Source organism: Camellia sinensis, chromosome 10 (assembly GCF_055761805.1).
Source record: "Camellia sinensis isolate YWXY chromosome 10, ASM5576180v1, whole genome shotgun sequence".
NCBI classification, from domain to species: domain Eukaryota; kingdom Viridiplantae; phylum Streptophyta; class Magnoliopsida; order Ericales; family Theaceae; genus Camellia; species Camellia sinensis.
In genome coordinates this window covers 29,195,224-29,210,269 of record NC_138970.1, presented here as the reverse complement: position 1 = coordinate 29,210,269, position 15,046 = coordinate 29,195,224, and the positions used below count along the sequence as shown (strand labels likewise).

The window sequence follows — 15,046 nt, the reverse complement described above, 5'->3', positions numbered from 1 at the left end:
AAGAAAAGCTGTTTTGACATCCATCTGATGCAACTCAAGATCAAAATATGCAACAAGCGCCATAATTGTCCTAAAAGAATCTTTCGAAGAAACTGGAGAGAAAGTTTCTTTAAAGTCAATTCCTTCTTTTTGAGTAAAGCCTTTGGCTACAAGACGTGCCTTATACCTCTCCACATTACCATTTGAATCCCTTTTGGTTTTAAATATCCATTTACAACCTACGGGCTTCGCACCAACTGGTAATGAGACAAGTTCCCAAACTTTATTGTCTTGCATAGACTTATATTCTTCATTCATGGCTTCTACCCACTTATGAGAGTTGGAACTTTCCATGGCTTGACGAAAGTTGATTGGATCATCTTTCGACATTCTATTTTCTACCTCATGTTCCTGGAGATATACAATATAATCATCTGAAAATGCAAATCTCCTTTCTCTGGTGGATCGCCTTAATGGCACAGATTCTTGAGGTTGAGGTTGTAGAGTTTGTTCCTCAGGAACAATTACCTCATCTTGAATGGGGGTTTGAACTATATTATCTTGAACAACATTGTCTGGTTGAGGATTCGAAATTACTTCTCGAGCAATGACAGGTATAGGAACCTGTGATTGGTCAAAAGTAGTAGTAGGAAGTGGGATTACTCCTGCTTCCTCCTCAAAGACAATGTCTCTAATTGGATTTCTCCCCCCAAACTCAACATCCTCAAAAAATGTTGCAATTCCCGTCTCAAATATTGACCTATTTGTGGGATCATAAAACTTGTAACCCCGCGATCGTTCGGCATAGCCAATAAAGTAGCTGCTAATGGTTTTAGAGTCCAATTTTCGTTCATGAGGTTTATAAGGCCTCGCCTCAGCAGGACACCCCCACACATGCAAATGTTTTAGACTAGGCTTTCGTCCAACCCAAAGCTCATAAGGTGTTTTTGCAGCTGCTTTAGTTGGCACCCGATTTAAGATATAAGTTGCTGTCTTTAAAGCCTCACCCCAGAGGGACTCTGGTAAAGTAGAATGACTGATCATACTTCTTACCATATCCTTAAGAGTCCGGTTTCGTCTCTCAGATACACCATTCATGCTAGGTGATCCTGGCATGGTGTATTGTGGGACGATTCCACATTCCTCCAGGTATTTTGCAAACGGTCCTGGACGTTGTTCACATGATCCATCATATCTGCCGTAGTATTCACCACCACGGTCAGACCTGACACTTTTAATCCGTTTGTTGAGTTGTAACTCAACTTCGGCCTTAAATCTTTTGAATACGTCCAAAGACTGTGATTTCTCATGGATAAGAAATAGATACCCATATCTGGAATAATCGTCTATGAATGTGATAAAATATTGTTGACCATTCCAAGACGCCATAGGGAATGGGCCACAAATGTCCGTATGAATTAGTTCTAAGACATCTGTAGTCCTATGGGCACCATATTTCTTTATTTTGGTCTGTTTTCCCTTGATACATTCAACACAGACATCAAAATCTGAAAAATCAAGAGAGTCCAAAATTCCATCAGACACAAGGCGTTCAACTCTAGATTTAGAGATGTGACCTAGGCGTTTGTGCCATAATGAGGCTGAATTTTCCTTAGTTAATTTACGCTTTGTACCTCGTGATTCCACGTGCAAGGTTGCATTATAAGATGCAATAGTTTCGAGCAAATATAGATTATCAAACACATTAAATAAACCAGTACCAATAACATTGGAATTAATAGACATACTAAACTTCATATTTCCAAAAGAACAATAATATCCCAATTTGTCCAATACAGAAACAGAAATTAAATTCCGTCTAAAGGACGGTACAACAAAAGTGTCTAATAAATCCAAATAATAACCAGTTTTCAGTAATAATCTAAAGTGCGCTATTGCCTGCACTTCTATTGACTTGCCATCACCCACAAAGATGTATCTTTCAACATCAGTTGGCTTTCGGTAGTTCAGGCAACCCTGCATAGAAACACATATGTGAGTAGTAGCACCAGAATCTACCCACCAAGTGTTTCTTGGTACTGAAGCTAAATTTGTTTCAGAACAGACCAAAACATGAAATGGACCTTTCTTTATACGCCAGGCGACGTATTTGGCACAATCCTTCTTTCTGTGTCCGGGCTTGCCACAAAAGAAACAACCATCCTGCGTTTTCTGTTTCTTTGGTTCCGGACCCTGAGGAATAGCAACTTCCTTTCCCTTATGCGTTCTTTTGCCCATATGCTTGGAGGTGCTTGCTAGATGAGCACTTTCAGTCCTTTCTTTCTTCAATCTCTCTTCCTCTTGCACACAAAATGAAATGAGCTGACCTTAAATTGGTTAAATTGTGCAGGAAGAGAGATGAGAACTAAATGCACGAGCAAATCATCAGATAGGTCGAGCTTTAGTGCCTTAAGTTTTGAAGCAAGATGAGACATTTCCATGATGTACTCGCGAACATTACCCTTGCCTTTATACTTTATTGAAATCAAGCTTGCTAAAAGCGTGCTTGTTTCAGCCTTATCGTTTTTAGCAAAACGCTTTTGAACTTCTAAAAGAAATTCACCGGCAACGGTAACATCTTCTGTTATTGCACCCCGAAAAACTTCTGGAATCCCACGCTTCATGATCATAAGACTTAGCCTGTTAGAACGATCCCACTTTTCAAAGTACACAGTTTCCTCAGGAGTACTTTGTGTAGTGAGAGCATTCGGTTTTGGCATCCTTAATGCCAAGTCTATGTCCATGCAGCCGAGAACAATCAATATGTTCTCTTTCCAGTCCTTAAAGTTTGTTCCATTTAACATTGGAACATTGTTCATGTTGGCAGAGATTGAAGTAGTCGACATTAAAGCTGAATCGAAAAGAAAATAAAAGGAATAAACAATTATACTCACATTAAGTTACCAAACAGATAATCTCTAAATAAATTAATTTAATGACAACATCTCAAGATACCTAGCACAACATTAATACCAAGCCTTTGGGTAGTGATATTAACTGTAAGTGGTATTCTTGTTGTAATGATCAAACATTGACAATAAGTTATGTCAAATAACAAATCTATCTTTTGATGGATTTGTTATTCACATTAGGTTTCCTTGACAATTGGCACATGTTTATCAGCACAAAATGTGTGTGTAATTCTGCCAAGTCTTAATCATGTCTTTGGACCGATAAATACCCGCATGAGATACACAGACATGAATTTCAAAACATTCCATATAAAACAATCTAGACAAGAGAGATCACTTTTGTGACATCTTGTTTGAATTGACTTATATTTAGAACATTAGAAAATTAAATTTCCGTAGACGTTGTATGAAATTACATTAAATTTAAAGATTTCTAAATTTGTTACCCCGTATATATTATATAATCTGCAGCAATCCCAATTATATACATATATATATAAATACATAATGTTCACCATTTGAAAAATGAACCGCCCATCCGAATTATGTTCCATTTCCAGAAAACAAAACAGAATTTGCAGCAGAGGGAAAAACAAAAATACAAAAAACAGAATCTGATTCCAAGAAACTAAATAGGATGAATAAAAACATATCTATTCTGATAATACACATGATATAACCGCTCTGATACCACTTGTAAACATAAATTTCAGAACATAAAACTTCATGTTTCGGATCATCTACCATGTATATCATCAAGAAATCAAGACAAAATGACATACCTGAATCCATCGATGAACGGTTAAACGGAAGCGTCTGATTGTCAATAAAACCTTGATATTGACTATGTTATTGCCTTCTAATCCTTTCCCCTTTGGTGCCTTATGTTTCTCCTTGAGAGGATTTAGAAAAACAAAACAGTGTTCTTATCTTTTCACCTTAGGAAGGAATAGGGACCATAACCTTTTAAAGGTTGTAATTGGTTTTCATAACTGAAAGATAATGAAAACCAATAAATTAACCATTATTGGTTTTAAAACTGAAAGGTAATGAAAACCAACTTTAACCAATATGTTTTAATTTCTATTTCTGCCCCTCATAGAAATAGAAATTATACAACTAGTATCTACACATTAGGTTCATAACACATATACCCTTAAGCTTATTAACTAAATTGAATCACTTAAATTGTAGGCTTTTTATAAATGATAACACCACATTTAATTATGTGGTCCCATTGAGACATTATCTAACAAAAATAGGCTATTTTAATCACAAAAAACAAAACATCACATCCAATCCATAATCATTACACTCTTCTCTCACAAAAAAAGTCAAAAAAGCCAAAAAGTCATTCCCAAACCAAGTTTTTTTAGTCCAGACTAAAATAGCCAAAAAAGTCAAAAAGTCAAAAAGTCAACCCACTTCCTAAACGGAGGCTACATAACATTTCTGCTTTTAACTTTTGCTTTGGTTGTCAACTTAATATAAAAATCCTATGCATTTTTGTGTTCCTTCTTCTCACCACCACAAGAAAGAACATCATTCATTAATTAATATAGAAAGAAATAACACAGTAGCCTTACAAAACTTAAGGCAAAGACAAAATGACCACCAGAACTAAGGCACAACCACAAGACCATCAGAGTTGACAGCTAATAGTATAATGGCTACCACAAGGCAAAACCATACCCAAGCGACACCGATAAGTAAGAAAGCAAGTACCCAACACCGCTACTAGCACCAGCAACGAACCCTTGCAAAGAAACCAGAAAACACAAAACCAAAAGCAGGAAAACAAAAACAAACCGTGTTTCAGAGTAATAATTAATAGCACCATTCATGAGAAAATTTTGAGCATAAAAATTAATACAAAAATGACTTGGTCACCAACTTAATAGACAAAATCATAATTTACAAGCGAAAAATGACTTCACTAAAAAGCACAAACTATACAAAATTTAAATATTTCTCACTAATTACAAAACAATGATATTAGCTCCATTCACAAGAATAAATGGAGCTCCAGTTTTTTTTTTTACTAGGTCACTAAATCAATGGACAACCATAATTGAGAAATCAAAATAACTTGACTACAAATCTCTAAACCTATTAACAATATCTATATCTGTATCAATTGTGGATCAAGTGAAGATGTGCAGCTTTTCCATGTGGCTATATTTCATGAATCTCCATTGAATGCATCTTTCACTCTCCTATTTGAAATATCTGCTGTGATAATCCGTCACCAAATCAAGGTTCTGAATTAATCAAGCAATCCATAATCCTCAATAAGATCGACATTCAAGAAATCGCAATCGCAATTGTATTCTTCAGTTGTCAGTGTCTCCACCACATTATCTGAATGCTTCGTGCCTTGGCTATGCGAAAACTCATAGGCAACACCATGAGGCCTTTTGCGTTGCAACTTGCTATCACTCAAAAACACATATGGACCAAAATCATCAAATTTTCTTTCTTGTTGCAATTCAGAGTTTGGCTCATAATTACACATGTAATTTTGGGCTTCTGGACTTTGAGACCAGTAATCAAAATCTCTGATTCCTTCTTTAGATCCATCTTTGCTATCTACCCGCGAAAGTTCAGTGCCACACGATTCATCTGTTAACCAATTTCCAAAGAATTCACATTCATTGCCGTTCTCCAATGGGGAATTAGGCCATTGCGGCTGGCTCTCAAACTTATCTTCCATTAAAAATGTCTCCAAGTAATGAAGTTGCTCTTTGAATATCATAGGATCATAACAGTAATTAAAGTGATCAGACCCATATAACCAATCTTGTCTAACCATAGTAGCACCAAAAGTTTTGATATCCGATGTCTCATCTGTTGAAAAGAAATTTTCTTTCAGGTCCTGCAAGCGATAGGAGTCGTCCGATGGCATCTCACATTGCAGCTTGCCTTCATCATAGAACCTAATTTTACCAGAATGACATTTTCCATCTTGTCCCGGTTCAAATTCATCACTGCCAATTGGTCTTGAAGGCTCGAAATCAGTTATTACTGTTTCCTCTTTCACATGCTGAAGGCAACCATGTTCGACATTGTTGTCATCTTCAATACCACATGATTCGCTCTCTCGAGTAGTTTCTGCAATTTTTTCTTTTGCTATTTCACTATTTGTAGGCGTGACAACTTCAATAATTGGCTTGAATTCTTTCACGGTAACCTCAATCTTAACCACCTTCAATTCCTCAGTTTCACAATCCTCAGAAATCTTGGAGTCCTCAGACATTTTATCCTCTAACTTAATCAACATTTCGTTACCAGGCTCGGATACTGTACTTTTAGTGATCGAATCCAATTCCTTAGACAATTCCATTCTCTCTGTTTGGTTGCCGGGAAAACTAAGCATAGCATCAGAACACTCCTGCTTAACTACCCTCTCTTCCTCATCCACCACACAATTACCCAACATTGTGGTACTTTTAGTGATCAAGTCTGTTTGGCTGCTGGGAAAATTTAGTATAGCATCAGAGCCATACAACACTCTTGCAGCCTTATCATAAGAAAGTGCAGCATCAACAGCAGTAGAGAAAGTTCCCAACCATAGTCGTCTCGGCTTCCTAGTTTTGCAAATTGGTTCTCTAATCTCTGCAACCCACTTTCCCCAAGTCCTCTGCCTCACTCCTCTGTACACGCAGCCCAGATTCTCTGGCCCTCCTTTCCCTTGCATACAACCCTTTCTCAATCCCTTTACCGGAAACTTTCTTCTCCCTTTCGCTTCGATTTCTTCGCTGGAATTCGATTGGTTTTGGCTGCGATTGTTCTTCCACTCCAGCAGAGTCTCTTCTATCGATTCAAAAGCATTGCGCCGCCTTTTACGCTGTTTTCTGCTCTCAAATCCATCCATACAGAGTAAAATTAAGACTCTGGGTTTTGTAAATCATACAACAACAACAACAATTTACAGAAAAAGAGATCAGTTTTTGAGGTTTTTTCAATGATGAAACGTATATGATAAGCTCAAAAACAGAGAAGCTTCAACAACAACAATTACAGAAAAAGAGACCAGTTTTTGAGGTTTTTTCAATGCTGAAACATATATGATAAGCTCAAGAACAGAGAAACTTACTTGTAAACAACCTCAGACAACATGCGCTTTGACAAGCTCAAAAACAGAGAAACTTCAACAACAACAATTACAGAAATATAGACCAGTTTTTGAGGTTTTTTAAATGCTGAAACATATATGATAAGCTCAAGAACAGAGAAACTTACTTGTAAACAACCTCAGACAACATGCGCTTTCCAATGTAGACTTTGTTTTTGTTTCTTGAACGTCCTTTTCAATGATGATGATCTGGGATTTCTTTTTTGATTTGACTAGTTTGTGGGTTAGAAACTTGTATGCTCTCCTTTGTTTTCTTGTTTTTGTTTTTGTTTTTTGTTTTATAGTGGGTTTGGTTTGTTTGTTTTTTTTGGAAAACACCTTGGGGACTAAGCAACCTCTCTGGGAAGCTTTTATGACAACTTCTCACGTTCTGGAAAAAAAAAAAAAAAAAGAGGATAGATACGATGACGTGGCCCATTTTTTATTATTATTATTATTATTATTTTAATTGTTTGTAATGACGCGTGGGAAGATGTAATTGGTGATGCCAGCATGGATGATAGCTTGTAGAAGGTTTACTTGGTGGCCAAGACTTGTCCATTCCAGTTTGTTTTATTTGCATTGAGTCGTCCCAGGTTGATACGCGAAGGGAGTGTTTGGCAAGCTGGGATTGGATTATTTTTTGACTAAAATTTATAAAAAGATAAAATAGGTTAAAATAGTTAATAAGAGAAAATGTCACATCAAATTCATAATTATTTTATTTTTTCCTTCACAAATATCACATCTAATTACAAAAAAATCTAGCTATCTTCTCAAACACAAAATTTTTAACCTACTAAAATAACTAAAAATTAAAATAACCTAATAAAATAACAACTTCCCAAACACCCATAAGTCTCTGCTTGGTTTAGTTCTGTAATTATGATTTGAATATGAAATCGTAATTTAAGTATAAAATTATGAGTTGAGTTTTAAAAATAAAAAATTTATTTGGTTATTAGTTTTAGAAAAAGTTTTTGAATTTTGAAAAAAAATTTGAGTTTTGAATTTTGAGTTATATTTTGAAATTTTTTAGATTTATTTTTTTAAATATTAAAAAAATTAAGAAAATTATTATTATTTATTTTAAATATATAATTTTTATTTTAAATATTTATTTTATTTTGTAAATATTTTAAGGATAAATTACAAATACACCCCCTGAGATTTGATTAAAATATAAATCATCTCCTGTGATTCTGGAAATTACATTACACCTCCTGATATTTCTAATTTCATAACAAATTACCCATTTGATCAGCAAATCATCAATTCAATTAACAGTTTTAATGATATTATAAATATGTTTCAATTAAAATTAGGTAATTTTATTAGGACAAATTACATATACACCCCTCCAGGTTTGACAAAATTACAGATACCCCCCTGAGGTTTGAGAAATTACGAATTCCCCCCTGAATGCTATATTTGCATAAGAAATTAGGGAGTAATTTGTTATGAAATATAAACCTCAGGGGGTAAATTGTTATGAAAATACAAACCTCAGGGGGCGGGATGTAATTTCCGAAACCTCAGGGGGTATCTGTAATTTAACCAAACCTGGAGGGGTGTATATGTAATTTGCCCATTTTATTATTATTGTATAGGTGAGCATTTATGAATTTCTTTTTTTTTTTAAATTAATTATGTTAAATAAAAAATTTTAACGATGAGGTATTTGTAATTTTTCAAATAACAAAGAAAAATCTGTACTTTAAGCAAACTTTAGAGGGTGTATTTGTAATTTACCAAAATTTTAATTTCTTTAATTTTAATATTTTTAAACTCAAAACACAACTCCTTACTCAAATCATAACCAAACACATAACAAAAAAATTAATATTTAAAAATATATTTATAAAATAAAATAAAATATTTAAAAAAATTAAAATAAAATTTATATATTTAACATAAAAAATAATTTTGTTAATTTTTTAATATTTAAAATATTTAAAAAAATATAACACACAAATATATGAAATATAGTGTACGTTAAAATAAATAAATAAATATTTAAAATATAAAAAATTTACCCAAGAAAATAAAATTAAGAAATCTTTTAAATATTTTAAAAAAATAATTTCAAAAAATTTCAAAATACAACTCAAAACTTTTTTCAAAACTCATAATTAAACAATTTTTTTTTTCCAAGCTCGTAACTTAAAACACGATTCCACACTCAAAGCATGATTCTAAAAATAATTTTAAAAAATAAAAAAAAAATTAATTTTTTTTTTAATTAGAATTTTGAAAAGAGTTTGGTTTTGAGTAGAGGTGCTCGCAATTTGGTTTTAGACGGTTCGGTTTGTGGTTTGGATTCGCTTGCATATTTGCGGTTTGGAAAAAATTGAATCTACAACCGCCCGCAGTGCAGGTTGTGGTTTGTACGGATAGGGTTCGTTGATTTGCAGGCGGTTACGGGTGGGTTCGCTGATATGCGGGCTGTTACGAGTGGTTTGCGGATTGGATTTTTTTTTATCTTTTTTTATTTTTGAGCCTCTTTTTTTTTCCGGATTTTGTAAATATTTATTTTGGGCCACTTCCCTCCATTTTCTAAAATGCTCGACATTAATAATTAATGAATTAAAACTTATAAATTTAAAAACACAACAAAATCAATTCTTAACACAAGTAAACCATTTAAAATCTTAAACTTTTAAACTAACACAAGCACATCTTTCAAAATCCCAAACTAAATCATTCACTACTTAACAATACAATTAAACTAAAATCATTCAAAATCTTAAATTTACCTAAAAGTAATTCTTCATTAACTTTTTCATTCATCCAAAATGTAATAACAAAATAATAATAAATTGTTGTCAAATTTCATCCAATTCAAACTCATTAAATAAAATTCTCTCTAAAAAAAAAAAAAAAACTCATTAAATAAAATAAAAACATTTGCAAACTCGCAAACTCCATCATAAAAAAATAAATAAATAAAATAAATAAAAAAATCTAAGTATGGGCGGGTTCTTGCGGGTGCAGATAAAACCCGTAACCCGCAATAATGTCATATTTCAAACTGCATCTACACGTATTGTGTCTGCAAAACCGCCTATTTGTATACGGATCTGTTCGAGTTGGACGGGTTATACGGTTCGGATAACTCTATGCGCAATCCTAATTTTAAATTTCGAAAAGAATTTTGAATTATGTGTTTAGTTATGAGTTTTGAAAATAATTTTTAAATTAAATTTTGAATTGTATGTTTAATTATGAGTTTTAAAAAAAAATATTAAATTTTTTAAATTGAAATCATAATTTTAAAAGAGAATCAAACGGAAAGTTTCAGTAAGATCAAATAGTTTTTTATTTTGTGGGGCCACAAATTTTATTTACGTTAAAACTATTTGGAATTAATATATACGATATATTTTTGTAACTTTTATCCCGTACGAAAACGTGTACGTTTATCCCACTAAAACCATATTAGAGTGGAACAGACAGGCACAGCACCGTGTTGTGAATTTGTAAAAGTATTTTTTTTTTTTTTTGAATATATTTTAATAATTTAAATCATTCATAGTGTAGGGTTTGTTGAATAAATTATTTATAAAAAAATCAAATTAATTAGGCATCTATTAACCACAACAAGAATGCATTTATATTTTTTTTTTAAAACGGTTAATATAATTTTAATAATTTTTTTTAAAATAATTATATTTCAATCATGGCGTTATGCATGTCCAATTAATCTCATTTTATATGAATAATATACTTAAAAAACCTATAATATAAAACGGTTTGAATTATCAAAATAAAATCAAATCGAATCTTAACCGGAACGTCACGGCGGGGAAATTCACCCATAATTTACATATTTCTACATTCATATGATGTGGACGCTCTCTAGTCATATATAAAAAGTGGTGTGGTGTATGGGCCAAAAAGTTAAAATTGAAAAAAAAAATTATCCAAAGGTCCAAGCGTCGATTTTCTTTGTCCATAAAGATAAGGTCATACAAAAAGATCAAATTATCCATATATATATATATATATATATATGTTATACGGTAGGCAAACCAAAACAAACCCCTCAGCCAGAACAACTCCTCTCATACACTCTCTTTCTCTCTGATTCCTCTACCACTATATTGTCGTTGTCTCGTCACTGTTCTTCACTCTGCCGATGGCCTGCGATCACCGTCCCGTCGTTGTCGTCCTATCGTTTTGTCGTCGTCGTCCTCGCCAAAACAAACCCTCTGATTTGTATCCTCTGTCTTTCTCTCTCTCTATTCTTCTCACCTTTGTCGCTGCCTTGCTATCGACTAACCACTAGTTGTCGATCAAAGCACCATCGTCATCAATCAAAGCACCACCGATCTTTATCTATTCGATTTGCATGTGCTGATTTGTGCTGTTCTTGTTCTTGTTCTTGTTCTTCTTTTATTTACAGATTTTGTTTTTCTTCTTCTTGTTATTGTGATTATTGTTATGGAAATCGAGAAATGAATTTTTTTGTGGTTTGATATGTGATATCCTAAGTGTTTAATTAAATATCACATAAATACTTGTAGTTATATATAATTGTGAGTGTATGTGATAATATATTATTAAATAAATAATAATAAATACAGAATCTAATTTGGCATTAGGTTATCAAATATGGGATTAATTAGGGATTATTATTTAGGGTCAAATTAACAGAAATATGGAATTATAATACTAGTTTGGTCAAATTTGAGTTAAATATAGTAAATGAGAGAGTAATTTTTGGTAAAAATTGGGCCGAGCTGTGTGATGAGAATTGTGGCCCAAAGTGCCAAGGACTGGGTGAAAAAAATCGCAAAGTTATTTCGGCCCAGGAGAAGTATAGTTACTCCGACCCAGGAGAAGTGTAGTTACTCCGGCCCAGGAGAGGTATGGTTACTCTGGCTCAAGAATGTGTAAAGCTACTCCGGTCCGGAGTAGCTTGAAGTGAGTCCGGCCTCACATTTAGTCCGGTCGTGGCATATTATGGTTAGATCGGTCAGAGCTTGCTACTTGGAAGCTTGGTCTAAACACACCATGGTTGAACAGGAGAAAGCCGGGATAAGGAGTAGGAGGAGAAAACCGAGCTAAGGATAGTTCGGCCTTCTCTGTGGCTCAGCATAGCCAGTGTTATTTCGGTCATGTGGTAGTTCGGCCATGATGAAAACCATCCCACTTGGTTTAAGTAGTGGGGGGGGGGTGTAAAAGGATAAGCATTATCCTTAGGAGTATGAATCCTAGGAGGACTCTGCATGGAGAAGTACAAGTCCTACTAGGATTGTGCCACAGGAAACTTATAAAAGCTCACAAACATCACCTTGGAGGAGGTAACAGAACAACAACACAATTTTGCTTTCTGAAAACATAGAGCTTTGTCTATTTGTCAAGTTTTCTGACTTAGGCATCGGAGAGGTTTCCGGCACACACCCGCCGGCTAGCTCACGTTTGTGTTTTCAGGTGACAAAGCGACGTCGTACGGAGGAGCGTGGACTTAGTCAACAGGATTATACGAGGAGAATTATTTCTTCCCCGTACAATTGGCGCCGTCTGTGGGAAGAACAGACAAGAACAAAAAACCTCTTGACTAAGCTTCTCCTTTTCTCAATCAATGGCACACATTGAAGAACTACCGCAGTCCGCCGTCGACGGGCTAACTCCAGATGGGGGCGCAAGGCGAGAAGGATTACCCTCTGTCCCTCCTATGGCAGATTTGGAGCCCCAACAACACAACTCCAGGAGGGGTGGCAGGGGAAGGCGGAATAACAGTCCTCATCACTCTCAGAGTCCCGACCGGCAAAGACGAAGGATTGACCCTCAAGCCCTGGAAGATCGTGTGAAAGAGCAAGATGAATTGATAAGAAGGATGGCGGCGGACATGGAGGCCTTGAAACGCCAGATGAAGAAAAGAGAAGTGGCGACAGGAGAGGGGCGCAAAAACAGGACGCCCCCTCGCCACTCAGAAAATCGTAGTAGGAATACTACACCCTCACAAGGAGAAAGCAGAAGCCTCAGGACAGGCGACACTCAATCCTTGTCTTCCAGAACTCGTCACTCTAGGTCTGAGAGGACGAGATCTGAGAGATCATACACTGAAGGAAGCACGTATTGGCCTTCACATTCACACCAAACCAGATCTAGACAGACAGAGCTGCCCAGGTCATCCGACTTACGAACCGTGCTCGAAGAAAAAGCACGATGCAAGGAGGATGCCAGGGCAAGGGATCCACACCGAGTTTCTGCCTTACAGCGGTTGGCTCCTCGGACGTATGGAAGCGTCGAGGTTGGAATGCCAATACCGCGCCCTGCCTACGAACCAACGGACAAAGCCTTAGCAAGACTACAGACTTCGCCGTTTGTTCCAGCAATCGAGAACGCTCCCCTACCATCAGGCTTCCTTCAGCCGAAATTCACTACATATGAAGGGAAGACGGACCCGTATTCACACTTGAGCCACTTTCGCCAAGTCATGGCTGTGTACAGGCGAAACGAGGCTTTAATGTGCATACTCTTCCCATCAAGCCTTGGCGACCTAGGCTTGACTTGGTTCGAAAAGCTCCCAGAAGGCAGCATAGCCTCCTGGGCTCAACTGGCAGAAGCATTTGTAACAAGGTTTCGAACAAACACTAAAACGCCAGTGGAGATAGACCAGTTACTCTCCATCGACATGGGAGATAAAGAGACCCTTAGATCCTACAACAGTCGCTACTGGGAAACATTTAATCAGATTGGGGACTGCCCCACCAATCTTGCCATTGCGCAGTATAAAAGAGGCCTTCCAGTAGGGAACAGACTAAGGGATTCGATCACCATGACCTCACCCCTCACCATGGAGGCCCTGATGGAAAGAGTGCATCAGCACATCAGGGTAGAAGAGGATGGCGCACGTGCCAAAGCAAAATCTAGTGTAACCGCAGTACCAGAAAAGAAGACCTCAGCAAAGGTCAATGCAGTAGATCGGCAGAATAAAAACGGGCGTGGCAGATGAGATAACGGAGAAGACCCAGACAAAAGATGGTTGAGAATCCGCACTGCCATAACAACGGTGTTCAAAAAACCAATATATCGGATTCTGAGCGAAATAAGAGATGAGCCTTTTGTCAAGTGGCCAGCCAAGCTAGGGGAAGCTCAGAAAGACTACGACGTCAGATCACGGTGCACCTTCCATAAAGAGAAGGGGCACCGAACTGAGAATTGCACGCCGTTGAGACAACACTTGGAAGAGTTGGTAGCAGCAGGTCACTTGGACAAATACATTGAAGGAGGGACACAGCCAGCCCCCCAGGATCATAATAACCCCAATGGAATGCCGACCGACGCCCCACCACAAGGTATTATCAATGTCATACATGGAGTTTTTGAACCTGAGCGCGTATGCGAGCTCAGAGGATCAATCAAAAAGGCTGAGCACTTTAGAGAAGTGCTAAGTGCCCAACCTGCCACCAAGAAAGGGAAGACAGAGGCAACAAACGTCATGTCTTTTTCGGATAAAGACCTAGATCGAATATACTGCCCTCACAATGATGCTTTGGTTGTCACTCTCCGAGTCAAAGATTTTGACGTCAAGCGGATTCTGATCGACCAGGGTAGTTCATGTGAGATCATGTACTACGAAACATTCAAACAGTTGAAGCTGCAAGACAAAGACTTGGCGCCTGCAGTTTCTCCCCTAATTGGATTCAACTCCATGCCAGAATGGCCCGTCGGCAAAATAATTCTTCCGATCAGAGCAGGAAGCGTAACAAAACAAGTGGAGTTCTGGGTATTGAAGGTCCCCTCCACTTACAACATCATCTTGGGCAGAACATGGCTACATGCCATGCGTTCGGTAGCGTCATCATACCATCAGGTAATGCGGTTCCCCAACGACACCGGTATAATTGAAGAAGTCTATGGAGATCAGATCATGTCAAAACAATGTTTCGCCACGGTGAATGGCAGCTGCGTTGCCAAAGGATATGTTCATTCGGTGGAAGAACCAGAAAGTAATGAACTATTCGCGGACGTCGGTAAAGAGGCTGATCAGAAAGCAGTGGAGGACTTGGTGGAGGTAAAAATAGATGAG

General features: G+C 36.6%; 1 protein-coding gene across 4 annotated transcripts; it reads right to left on the bottom strand.

Moving 5' to 3' along the window:
• Nucleotides 1-4,757: 4,757 nt before the first annotated feature.
• Nucleotides 4,758-7,367, bottom strand: LOC114307873 (uncharacterized). Of its 4 annotated transcripts, none has more exons than XM_082891214.1 (2): nt 7,134-7,367; nt 4,758-6,745 (listed from the first exon to the last, which is right to left on the bottom strand). In XM_082891214.1, the coding sequence occupies exons 1-2, from the start codon at nt 7,154-7,156 to the stop codon at nt 5,158-5,160; spliced, it is 1,611 nt and encodes a 536-aa protein (XP_082747340.1). In that variant the 5' UTR covers nt 7,157-7,367; the 3' UTR covers nt 4,758-5,157. The 4 variants fall into 4 exon arrangements, with proteins under 4 accessions (XP_082747340.1, XP_082747339.1, XP_082747337.1 ...); XM_082891213.1 differs by having other exon boundaries at nt 4,758-6,784; nt 7,134-7,350; XM_082891211.1 differs by having other exon boundaries at nt 4,758-6,784; nt 6,988-7,347.
• Nucleotides 7,368-15,046: the final 7,679 nt, after the last annotated feature.

Bases quoted from the DNA above. Each gene is read 5' to 3' on its own strand.
- LOC114307873 (XM_082891213.1), bottom strand. From the start codon at position 7,156: ATGTTGTCTGAGGTTGTTTACAA. The intron at 6,785-7,133 runs GTAAGTTTCTCT...TACAAAACCCAG, and splicing joins TTGTCTGAGGTTGTTTACAA to AGTCTTAATTTTACTCTGTA.